General features: G+C 46.9%; 1 protein-coding gene across 2 annotated transcripts in view; it reads left to right on the forward strand.

The window, feature by feature from the left end:
- Nucleotides 1–13,309, forward strand: part of LOC106748117 — a 93,548-nt gene that overhangs the window by 38,177 nt on the left and 42,062 nt on the right. For both annotated transcript variants that reach the window (XM_014626347.1, XM_014626348.1), the window contains exon 3: nt 6,486–6,600. In XM_014626347.1, coding sequence (XP_014481833.1) covers nt 6,486–6,600 — 115 coding nt within the window. The remainder of the gene's footprint in view (nt 1–6,485; nt 6,601–13,309) is intronic.

The following is a 13,309-nucleotide window of genomic DNA, read 5'->3' on the forward strand; positions in this document are numbered from 1 at the left end:
CGGTCGACCTGGAGGACGCCGACTTTTACGACGCAGGTGAGGACGCAACGTCCGACGTCCTCCAACTCTCTCCCGGACTCGTTTGTTTCTGTATTTTTGGCACCCACGGTGTGCGGAACTTTGCGAAAATTCTCCGATTAACTTCTCGCACGGACTTTTCCTTTGAGAAAATTTTGATCCCGGCGTAATCACGAGGCGAGATTCGGCATGGAAGATCAAACGGCCGAGATGAGGAAGCTTCGAATGCGCCAGTTGACAATGAAACCCTCATTTCCTTTTTAAATGGATCCCGGTGGATTTTGCTTTAAGAGAATCTCACCGTCTTCTTCCTCTTCTCTGCGATCGATCTGACGATTTTTCGTACTTCCGTAATCGATTGTCAATTTTAAATATGCGCCTGAAAAATCAATTTACTCTGACAATGTGTTCCCGTCGAATTATGGATACATGAATAAAATATTAATAATTAATATTTCGTCAGTCGCGAGATTTGAGCAAAAGTCACTCGATGTATCGACGCTCTCCGAGACATGTATGGTCGTTGCCTGGAAATGTCCTGGAAAAGCACAGCAGGACGGAAATGGGGAAAGGGTGCGCGGCAGCCAATTTTTGTGAGTGCATCTTGAAATAATCATAGCTTCGAGTAAGTGAAGTTTCTCGTATCCGCTATGTTCCATGCATACAGGTTGATCCAAAAGAAAGCTCATTCATATCATTTGATATAGAATATCAAATACGCGAAATTTCTCGAAATTTTATTAGATAGTTCCCATCAAATTATTTAGTTCTTACAACCAAATCATTCCGTACTATATACCATATACAGTACTGGTACTACAGTGCAGTATAATACTTACTAAACGATTACTGAATGATTCGGTTGCGGTAGTCAAGCAATTTCATTCAAACTATTTCACCAAATCTTGATAATTGTTACCAAATCCGTTTTTCCAACGTAACAACGTTGATCTCGCCTCTGTTACAATAGATGAGACGAAGAAAGAAACTTGAACACTTCAACCGCAAACGAGAGAGAGACTGTATGTGCTCACGCGAGTAATATTTGCCGTGCATCAAACGATGCGATAAACTCTCGTCTCTTCCGAATTGGCAATGCAAGAGTGACATAGACGCGTGTGGGGTCACGTGCCGAAGAGATTGCTCTTTGTTTCACGTCGCTACGTCGACTCGTCGGCGAGTTACAGCCGTTTAAAAGTCGCGATTACGACATCAAGTGTCAGCTTTTCGCCGGCGCAAACGCTGGCACTTGCTCTCGCGCCTGCGCGCTGTTCGTTTTGCAGCTACACTCGTCTCTTCGAGGTGAATGATCCGGCGGCGGGACCACGTGCTCGACCACGCTTCGCTCGACCGCGGAGTGGGGGCAAGGCCGTCGGACGCGTCACGTAAGACCCGAGTTTGGCTTCTTAGAAACGCGTCTGCGGTATGAGGCTATTGTTTTCATTCGCTCGCGTGCCGCTCCGCACGTGACCTACCCTACAACGGCCGATCGAGAGCGCGGATTCGTGCTAATGTCGATACCTCCGCTCCCGGACGTCGTAGCGACTCGGAACGCAAATCGTTGGAAAGAGAAAACCACCGCGCTCCCGGTGGACGTAAAATTATTCCTCTATAAAAGAAACATCAATTGGCAGGATTATGTGAACACGAAGGACGTCGATTTTTAGGCTTGCTCTAAGATGGAAATTAATCCACGTTGGAAATCGACGGGGAAGGCTTGCCTTGGATTTGTAATACAAAATGTAAGTTTAATCGATGGAGAGTTTTAAGGGAAGAGGAAAGTGATAATAAATGATGTAATAATAATAAATGTGAATATATAATAATAACGATAAATGTTTCTGGAATGTCGCTATCGAGTTGGGGAAGACAGAGCATGTTCGTGATCGGGGGAAGACCGGAAACGCGATGGGGTTGAATCAGCACCGCTTTAAATCGCAGCTCGGGCGTAAATTTCCGATGTTCGATCCGTCGGCGATTCTTTTATCGTACGGCTTTTTCATTAGAATTACAAACAATCGCCTCGAGAATGCTTTTTAATCCTGACCAATAATGCAATCGAGCTCGCTCCTGCAACAACGTCTTCCAGCTGAGATGGAGGAGTCCTCATCCTCCCTCATCCTCGAGTTCGACCCTCTTTGTGCACTATCCTTTTCTCCCCTCCCACCCGCATTTCTCTCTTTTCATCCCGTTCGTTCTCTCGCTCTCCCGAGACCGCCGGTAGCGATGCTCGACTCTCTCGTTGCTTTTTAAAACAATCGGCGCTCGTAAACAACGTCATTCCCAGCCCTTTGTTTCCGCCGCCATCTTGCAGCGAGCTGCAGTTAACTCGCTGGTTGTTGCTACACGGACAATTATTTTTATTGCTCGTCGTATTTCCGGCAGCGCCGGCTTCAGGCATTCGTTCATCACGGCGCGACAATATAATCTAAACCACGTACACCTCCATTCGGGTTTTAACAATTAATGTTTATTTTACCGTAATTAAAAGCTACGAGAGGAAAGGGTGGAATGAGAAGAAACGTTGCAGCAGTACGTTGTGTACGTTGTTGCGCGTACCTTGACTCTTCATCTTTGCCGCGAATTCTTTTTTTTTTACTCTCCGTTGCTGAAAATTTATATATCTGCGTGTTTCTAAATTTATATATTTCGCACGCGGCAACTGTCGAATGCGTTTTGCGCCTTCCCGTTCGGTATGTTCTCGACGCGTCCGCCCCTTCGGCTTATTTCTCTAATGCCGTGTCCCGTTTTCCGGCGAGACGATTTTATTCGTCCGCCCACGTGTGGCCGAGTCAATTGAGAAATTGTTATCGCCGTCGCTACTGTTGTTACTTCCAGACGACCCGGGCGATCCGGCTGGCGGTCGTTCCGCGCGAGAGCTTTAAAGCCTCGGAAAGAGTATACGAAAGCTCTTAGCATGTCGGAGCCGGTTAGCGGTGAACGCTAAATGGAGCTCGACGATTTAAGAGCGGCATGCAATCACGTGAAACGCGATTATTTGTCGCGATGTCGCGAAATACTCGCGTTAGGAAACTCCCGTGCAAATTCGGAGGACGCATCATTCCGCGCGATGAATTTGTCACCTGATTAGTGGAAACTCCGCTTTACGCTTTTGCGCGGAATTACACACGCGTATACGCGCACACACGCGCGCATAGAATGAGCAAAGCTTGACTTTCGAGCGAAATGAAAAATTCAAATTAAGATTCGGAAATTGGTTTAAGTTCAACCGCGAGAGTAAAAATTAACGTTGCACGCCGAGAGAAACGTAAAGTGTATTCAAACTACGTTCGCAAAATGTAGCGATTTAAACAGATTATATTCTCGTAATTGTTTATCCACACAGTAAAACAGAAAACATTTTGTATCTGTCTTTGATATAATATTTGTGTTAATTTTCAACGTATTCACCTTGTGTTAAACTAAAGAACAAGAATCCGAGCGTGTGAGATGAGTTAAGTAAGTTAAGTTTAACACAAAATCACCGCGCGAGCTGTAGAAATCAGGACTCCCGAATGAAACGCATTAACAGGATTAACCGAACGATTCGCGTCTCGCTCGGAAAGTTCCCGTAATATTTAATCAGACGGTAATTCCCGACGCATACGCAAACCGCCAGCGTCTTATTCCCTCTTAGACAAACATCGTTCCGCGCTCATCCCCCTTAAAGGGTTTGTTCAGGCGCTGAAACGCGGCTCGCCTTTTAATTTCGCGAGGGCCGATTCCGACGAAGGACTTCCGTGGATTAACGGCTGCCGGTCGGGAGGGGGAAAGGGCTGTTGAACAGCGGCGATTAAGCGTCGTCGCATAAGAATGCATCCCGAGCGCATAATAATCCCGGACGATGCCTCATCGCGGCAATAAATGTCTCGCCGGGGCGGCTGGCGCGTCGCGTTGCATTGAAGGGAAAAGGTAGTTAAATTGAAATTACCAGCCGTGTCCCTCGAAGGGCTAAGACCCGTAGCTGGAGACCCGCTATCACTCCGCTGTCTGGGTTAAACCCCTGTAAACAAGGAGTAGCGGCGACGAAGAGAACCAGCCGGGCTAACTCATTGCGGCCACCGTCCGTTAATCACTCCGATTGCTGGATATCGTTTCGCGGCGGAGTAAATCCCGTTGCCCGGCTAAGTCGCAACGATGATCCGCCGATCGCGAAACGATCACGACGCGACGATACGCGGCATCGAGTAGGACAGCCTCGCGGACGGGATAAAATTAACAATGGCGCGAGAGTAATTAACGATTCCGGAAAAAACGGATAGGTAAATTCGGGCCGATTTTCACCCCGGCAACGTCAAAACCGGTATGCGCTTTGTAACATTTCAAATTGCTTAGAAAAGCTTAAAAAGGTGGTAAAAAAACCCGTACCGTTTTCACTTGCCACTCCGGGGACCCGAAATCAGGTCATTTTGTCCCCATCGTCCTTCCCGCTATTTATTTATTTTACTTACAGGCAAATAGGAACCAAAGTTAAATGTTAGAAAATAACTAACCGAGCGACTTTACTCACCGCGGCCTTTGAGAGGGAGAGAGGGAGAGAGGAGACTTCAATTATCGAAACATCGTAAGCGGCGTCGCACGGCGTGACTTTATCATTTTATCGTCGTTTTAATACGCGAGACCAAAGTCCAACACGGAGAGAGCGCGGTTTCTTGCGCGAGTTTGCACGCGGCTTTCATTAGTGAGAGTTGCCAGCCGGAAGGCAGAAGCGCGGTTAAAGTTGGGGAGCTGATTGAAGTACCTCGGCGGTTTACCACCTCCGCAGCCCTGCCGTTACCCTTCGTTCAACCGGCCCCGTCCCCTCCTATTCTCTTCGATCGTTTTCTAACTTTTCGAAAAGCGCCCGCGCTCATTAAGCGTAAAGCAAACAATCCCGTCGGAATCCGGCGATCACGGTTATCCCGCTTGCGAAAGAGCCCCGCCGCATTTGGGAAAGAAGACGGTCATTGTTCGGCCGGCACGATGTTGCGGAGCTGTTATTTTCCCTCGGATCGTTCTCGAACTTCTCAAATGTGATCGCCTTCGTTAGGGAAGGGGGCGAAGAACCGTCTCGGGATTCAAGAATCTCGGTGTCTCGGTGTCCGCAAAAAGTCCCGGCGGATTTATTCGCTGGGGGAAAGAAGAAGAAGAAGCGATCCGCGGCCGAGACTCGCTCCGTTATCCCGGAGCCGGTTGTCGAGCGACGATACCTTTCGTTTTCAACAAATTGGGAAATAAATTCGGCACGACTTTGCCTTTAAGGCGATTTCATTTGACAGACGTAGCGCCGGAAGGGTTAATCAGCGAGGAAAATTAACGGGCGTTTTTTTTTTGCAACAAGAAGAACCGGACGAAGTTGGCGAGCCCGAAGGAGTCTCATCGATTTTATAATCTACCCCCTTCGCAGACTATTATCCCCCTCTTCCCGCCAGCCTCAGCCCCCCTTCCTGATAACTCGACGTCCTCCGCTCCCCGCACACTGACGGAGGGAGGGAGGTAATCCTTTTCTTTTTCTTAATGTAATACGTCGTTGATTCGCAGTTAATGAAGCGGGAATGAACGTCGGAAAAAACGACACGTTTTGCAGAAGCGAGAAACGCGCGTCGGGAAATTTTCCGCGACGGTCTCACTGAAATAGAAATTTTCCCTTCTTTTGCGTTCCTCTTTCTTTGTTTTTTTTTTACAACTCGCACAAGCGAAAATTTCGCGCGTAAACGCCGGCCAGGTGGAAATTATGCGCCGAAGCACGCTCGCGCCGCACTTTTCACGCTTCCGCAGTTGCGATTCTCCCCTCCCTCCGCCCTTCACCCTACCATTAGCATGCCGGTGGAGCTATCGAACGCGAAGATAAATTAGGTCGTTTACGCCTCAAACGAATCACGTCTCTAAATACGGTAGATCGTAATTATCGTAATGCAAGAGGCTCAATAATAATCGGAAATTCTCAAGCGATACTCTCTTACAGTTCGCCAGCCTATAACTTTGTACACACATAGTAAAAAATTACTGCTAAATGTAACGCATTTCACATATCCCAAACGATTCGCTCAAATTCTCGTGTTAATTTAACGCAAGTTGCATATGTCGAAAAGTAATACAAATATGATATAAAAAATTAACACAAAATTAATACGTTCGACACTGAGATATAAAATATGTTACTTTAACACTTACACATGTCGGCACAAAATGTTGAGCTAACATAAATATGATGAGCAAATTTTGAACAGGGACCGATTTTAACACGAGAACAAAATATTTTTTTACCGTGCATACCCTCCTTCGTGATTCACATCGCATTCTATTCGATGCTCGCTTCCAATTATAATTGATCTCCAAGGGAGACGACAACAGTATCACTGAACCCCCTGTGTTCGAGGGTCTCATTGATAATGAATTAATTATGCCGGGGCGCGCGCTTACGCGAAATACACACCCGGCGCTCTTCTTAGCGAGTCTGGCTGCTCAATTTCTACCCTTTGTTCTAGACATCCCTACACCAGCTTGTAGTTACGTGAGGTACAGCAGCCTGGAGGACGTGAGGCCGCAGGAGCTGGGCTTTCGCCAATTAGAATTCACGCCCACGGTCGTCTCAAAAATACGGTAAGGTTGCCCGTCCGTTCGTTCGTTCGTTCGTTCGTTCGTTCGTTCGTTCCTATAATCACGCCATTGTTAACACGTTATTAAAAGGGAGGCCGGGCGAGTTGTCAAGACGGCACCTTAAAGGGCTCGAATTTAATTATGCCGGCTCGACGATCCTTGCAGCGCGGTCCTGCTCGCACGCGCGCGCGCGCGAGAGAGTCTCCTAATTAGCGATGCGGCTGCTGTAGCTGCCCTTCAACCCTTCGCACGCATAATGGAAACTCGCGTCGCGATGCGAAAGGGCGGCTCAACGTAAAGGGCGAAACTCGTCCCGTTACGTGCCGTTTTGCTCACAGCGCCCGCTAATTACGGCTCGGTAATCGAACGCGCGATCGGACCGGGAAATTCCGCGATCCACGGGCCGCGACGTCAGGTCGTGACGGAGCCACGGGGCGATGGAATTTCAAATTGATTCATTAATCACAGGCCGAATCAATACGGGGGTTCTTTCATGCGCGCGACGGACGTTTCTAAATCTGAGGGAAATTGGGAAATACATCTTAATTGAAGCTGCCGGACGAGAATTCCTTTCGACGGGAAATACGAATGCGAATGAAAAGCCGCAGAATAATTTGCGCGAGCCTGATTACCACATTCGCTGTTCTTCTGTCAATTATCACTTTTATGAATAATCACTCACCGTGCGTTATTATTTGATATATTTCACCGTTTATTTTCTTTTTAATTTCCCATCCGTTATATTTATTATTACGCGTCCGGAACATCTGGACGAAGATAAACAATGCCGGGCGCGATCAAAGATACGCTCGCTTCGAATATCTCGCTCTCGCGATCTCGCGCACCAAGTTATTGACAGCGAGTAACGAAATTTATTAATAAAATACTCCACCGCGTTTTTCCAATAAAGCACGCTCGAGAAATAACTACGAAATTATTTTTATGCGACGCAATGTGCGTCACGAGCGCGCGCCCACGCGATGTATTTTAATTAGAGCGGCGACACGTGAAACGCGCCGACGTGTTAAGCGTCCGGTATCAATTAACAACTAATTATAGTGCAACGCTCACGATCGGAATCATACGACGCATTTCGATATATATTTGCATGTGGAAATTTGTTGGAAAAATGCTGAAAAACACGAGGGGTTGTCGCGAAGCAGGCGCATTAAATAATGATTATTGTGTTTCCCGTTCGGCTGTGAAGGAAATGCGATTCCCTATCTCGCGATTAATTCCGACGATCGTGGGATACCTCGTCCCGAACGGACAAACGCCAGGGAGAATCGAATTAACTTTTTCGTCGGATCGAACGTCATCGGTGCTTAGGTTTTCGGTAACTATAAGCCGCAACGTTCAATACGTGGTAAACGAGATAGAAAGTTAGACGATCCTGCGGAAGTTAGAGCGATCTAGGAATCCAAGCTCAAAGAGCCCGCTGTTATTGTGCGCCGGAGCTTGCGAGAATCGATTTCGGGCTCTCGTTTAACCGGTCGTTCCGTTATACAACAAAAGCGCGAATTTAATCGCGAGGCAGTGCTCTCACAATTTACTTCTCGCGATTTCGAGGCTCTCGAAATATTCGTGGATACAAGAATCGAAGGACTTGAGGAAAATTCGACGAAAGCTCAAGGAGAGCGGAAAAAAGGCTTCGTCCCATGTTCGGGGCTCCCAATTGGTGTTATAGTGAAACAACCTGTGTTAGGACAACTTTGAGTATTCTAATTGGAATCTATGTTGCACACAGAGTAAAAGCTATTTTGAGCTTAGTACACAGTGTTTGTTTGACTTGGTTTTGTTTAATATGAACAACATAATGAATCCAGAAAAGAGGATGAATTTTAACGAATCCGGGAAATCCTCTTCCCTCGTGCGTATCGCGAAATCCGAGAAAATTTCCCCGGGGGAAATGCGAGCTTCTCCACTTTTGCTTCCCGACGAAATTCAATTTGATCCCACGCAAGAGTGTAATTAATATCGTCTACCGAGAATCGCGCCGATTCGCAAAACACGCGGACACCTTCAGCTCGATATTCCGTCGTCGCGGCGACGAGTATTAACGGAGGAGTTAGCGGTGGACCGGTATCACGTCGTATGCACTCACGCGCGATCCCTCCTGATACAAAGGGACGCGTCCAGTATGACGTGCAGTGCACCCAACGGTCCTCTCTCTCGCACATACATGTACACGCACTCCCTCCCTCTCTCTTACTTCCATCATCTCCATTTCTCTACACGTGTAACGCGGAGCGGCAATAATTCAATTATTGGGACGGTCGATAGCGTTGCGGGCAGGAGAGGCCGCTGATACGGCATGATTAACGAAAATTCTCCTTACGGACGCGCCGGCGTGTTCCCCGTGTGTTCCACGTGTGTGCTCACGTGTGCGCGAGCGTTTGTCCGGCTGGATGTTTACGTGAGCTTCCCGCCCGAACGCCGCGGGCCAAATTGCTCGACGCGACGCTGCGTTATTGAAGGGTCGCTCTCACCCCCCGAGGGAAATGCAATTCCGTGTCTCACGGAAGATTATTATTGCAGGCGATGGGATACTCTCTGTCAGCGGACCGTCCGTCTTTAAGCGTGGTCGAGGAGAGTGGTCCGCCACAGTTAACGTCGTCCGAACGCTCCTTGCATGTCAGTTAATGGAAACGAGTTTATTTCTATACGAGGGTCGAAGATGATGATGATATCAACGAAATATGCGCGGAGGAAGTCTCGCAAACTTCCGAAAGGCGTTTGGAGAAGACCCGAAATCCCCGGGGAATTTGGGGGAATTTATAAAAAATTCGAAATATGTTCGCGAAACGCGAAAGAGAGAGAGAGAGAGAGAAAGGGAGAGGCTAAAAAACTGCCAGAGTTTCTTGGACTCTTGAACATTCCCGGTACACCGGGGAATCCTCGCGTTCTCTCTCGGAGTGAATCCCGCGGGAGATAAAGTATCGCCGGGCGTCCCGGGGATTTCGCGCTGCGAACGAGACGAGCGGAATGCCGAGCGACTGTCTCGCGGAAAATAATCGCGCGCGCGGAGTCGCCTCCGCGAGTTCGCCAAGTGCCATAAACGTCGGGAGTTGCCGAGTCGCGGCAATTCGCCGCAGGGGCCGACTGTTTTAAACGACAATCGCATTAGTACGGCGGCGGGCGACTGATTGCCGCGGACTTCCCACTCGCTCTTTGATAGTTCCGCGCACCAAGTTTCGGCCGTGGAGCTCCGTCAAAGCCACCGGAACTCCGCGTAAACTCATCCATTCCGGGCGCAAAACTTCTCCGGGAATTGTCGCCGTCGTCGTGCCAAATCGCCGTGCCGAAGAACCGCGCCGCGAATGCGAGACGTCGAGAGCTGAGAATCGACAGGCCGACCGCGAAGATCAGCTTAAGAGATCTGCTTCCAACGACAATCGCGTCGCGAGGTAGCGCGCCGGAACTCTTTCGAGCCGCGATCAATCGGCACGCGGCCATCTTGCAAGCTTAATTAATACAATCCGATGGAATGGTAATCCGACTTTGCGGAAGCGTCGTTTGCGGAAATGTCATTTCGTATTAACGATGGGAGGGGAGGAATATTAATGCAGAAAGGAGAATCGTACTGGCACAGAAAAACATTGTCCTAAATCAATGACAGATATTCTCATATATAAGCAAAAATATTACAATAACCTTCGAAGATTTTTAGTCTTAAATTGAGCGCAAGTAATATTTGCGTCAATACAAATTCAATCAAAGTCGAAACTAAAAATATTCTAAGAAGATTACATGTGAAAGTATCTATTATATCACTGATTTAAGACTAATTTTTTTCTTCGTATGACCGTATATCCCGTAATATCCACGAGCATAAAATATATCGCTCATTGTACAAAGAAAGGATCAAGTTTCCGGGAACCTTTGAATGTCTGTAAAAACAACGACGGTTCTTTCTCACAGGTGACAATAAAAAATGAGGGAGAATAGAAATTCTAGCAAGGTGCTACTCCCAGAAACATAATTCCAGTTTCTTAAGAAGCAATTAATTCCGTCCCCGAAGGAACGATAAAGGACGAGGGTCGGAGGGCAAGCCAGACATTTAAATTAAGTGGCTTCCTTCGAAATTAGATCAGGGAGAATGTTCACCGCGAATGTTTTCCGTCGCGGTGCCTTGACCGGAATATTTTATCCAGATCAATAATTAAAGTCCACGGTGGAATGATAAAATCGACGTCGGCTTTCAATTTTGAAACATAAATGAGATGGCTTTTCGAGCAAGAATGGAGAGAGCCCATAATGGGTGCTTCGATTTTTGCATATAACGGATTACTTTGCGGGAATAATTTTTTTGGTATGCTTTTAAAGTCGCATATGTAAACGTGAGGCGACTTATTTATTTCTGTTTTTTTACTACGGCTAATATTCGGCGAGATTTCTATAATAGCAGCGATAAAAGCATTTCATGTATATTGTCGGCTAATAGCTCGAATTTACTAGCAAAGTATGAAGGGAGGGGGATAGTCAATATTTGTTACCAACAATTATGCTTCGATTATGCCTCGATTTCAAGGAAATATTCCACTCCTATACCTTCAAGCAGTTTACAATATGTATCGTGTTATTATATGTGTAAGTTATATACCTTCGACAAAGTTTGGATGCTCCAATATATCTTCGCAGATTTTCCGATCTAATTAAAAAGTGATACTTCTTCGTATGTTTTTATATCGGATTAACTTTTGAACGCACACAAATTCCTCCGAACGTGTTCTACTTGTTCTTCTGCTTTTTCAAAGTTCTTTTTTTTTCTGCGAGGTATATAGTTTACGTAGTTTTTGATGGAGAAATCATATACAGGGTGTACATCGATACAATTGCCAACGGGTTTTCTAAGTACTGGAACGCTTCCGCAAATATTTCGGTTTTATTTCGGCCTTCCCTATGTGTGTACTACACACGTATCAATCGATTATTAATTATCTCGCGATAAATATGGACGCTCGTGCTCCGTAACGCGTGCAAGATAATCTTAGCCATCGAGAAGCAAATCGACGCCCTTGTTTCACTCACGCTACATTTATTCGCTATTAGTGATACACGATTTAGCCTCGTCTCCCTCTAGTCCTTTCCGGTTCACGAATTCTCTTACAGTTCCTTCCGCGCTGTCGCCCTAATCTGCCGTGATTTATAACAATGTCATCATCGGCGCACTTTTAAAATACCTCAAATAATCCCCGAACGAACTGTCAAGCAAATAATAACGTAATAAAATGAAATGGCCGATATTTATCCAGCGATCGATTGCGCGTGAGAAAAGATTCGTAGAGAACGCGAATCAACTCGTGACACGGAGCCGGATGAATTCTCTTAGATAAACGGAATCCGAATTCCTTGGGAAACTCTATTATTACGAATCAACATGCGAGTTTTTAGAAACGCTACGTGCAAAATGCCGTCTTCGGGGACCGGCGGGATTATTTGACTTCGGGACACTCTATGTGATGATATTGGACGTTACCTGTCCGAAAGTTTAGTTCCCCGAGTTGACTGGGAATTTTAATTCGATTTCGGAATCCGTATCTCTCGATCCGCGCGCATTTGTCGGTACCGGCGGCGCATTCTTACGAAAATCGAGAAAAACGCGCTGTAGGAGCGCAGTTAAAGGCGTCCCCGTTGACGCGGTACGTTCGCACGTGCATCGGAATTGCAAATGCAATCACCGGGATAAAAATTGGCTGTCATCTGACGTGGAAGGAAAGAGGAAAAGGGACGGGAGAGACGGTGGGTGTCGGCTGGAAGACCAGGTAGGGTGCGCGACTGGGAAAGGTCGGGGGGAAAAAAAGACACGCGTAAACCGTCAGACGGGGAAATCGATTTCACTGGCGATTATTTCTCGATCGAAAGGGGACCGACGATGTGATAAATTCGGAAACGCGTGTAATGATGAAGTTACGGGCTTCACTGCCGGATGAGACGGTACATACAACGATATGAAATCACTGCCGCCGCGCGAAGAGACTCTCGGAGCGGCGGGAATAAATTTTCCTTCGCGGCTAACGGGGGAGGCTTTTAAAATATTCCACTGCCGCTTGTATTCCGAGAAAAAAGATTTCTTTGGATTTAACGTACGTGTCTTTTTCCTTGTGCATCTTACGTTGTTACGGCAACTTGGAAAAAAGCTGAAAAGGAAATGCGAGAGATAAACGGCAAGTTTTGTTATATCGCGCGCTTTTAAACATACACTCATCACTCTTAGCGAAATCTTACCGGACTACCATTAGGGCGTGCCCGATGCAAAAAGAAGCTGCTGTTCGAGGAGAACGGGAAGAGGCGGCATTCGCAATAAATGGCGACCTGCTAAATATTCAGATTAATCCGTTTTAATTGGACACATACGTGTCCGATGCGGTCGCCGTCCTTCCCGAAAGCCCGCATAAATAACTCGACTGCGCCATTTCCGTTGCAAAACTAATTTCGCGCCGGCAGAACTCAGGTGGCTCGCAACAAACCGCATGCAACTCTCAGCTTGAATAATTTCCACTTTTATACAAAAAACCTCCGAAGTTAAAGCGCTCGAAAATATACGGATGTGTGAATTATCCTTTTTATTCGGTCCTCCACTTGGACGTATAACGAATTATCTGTCCTGCAGGATGTCGCAGAATCGGGACGGAAAATGCGGACGACGTAACGACGTCCCGCGCGTCCGTTGATCTTTCGAATCAATTTTCGCCGATAGAAATGTCGGGGG

This window comes from Dinoponera quadriceps, unplaced genomic scaffold, assembly GCF_001313825.1.
Source record: "Dinoponera quadriceps isolate SergipeBrazil2010 unplaced genomic scaffold, ASM131382v1 scaffold2420, whole genome shotgun sequence".
NCBI lineage: Eukaryota > Metazoa > Arthropoda > Insecta > Hymenoptera > Formicidae > Dinoponera > Dinoponera quadriceps.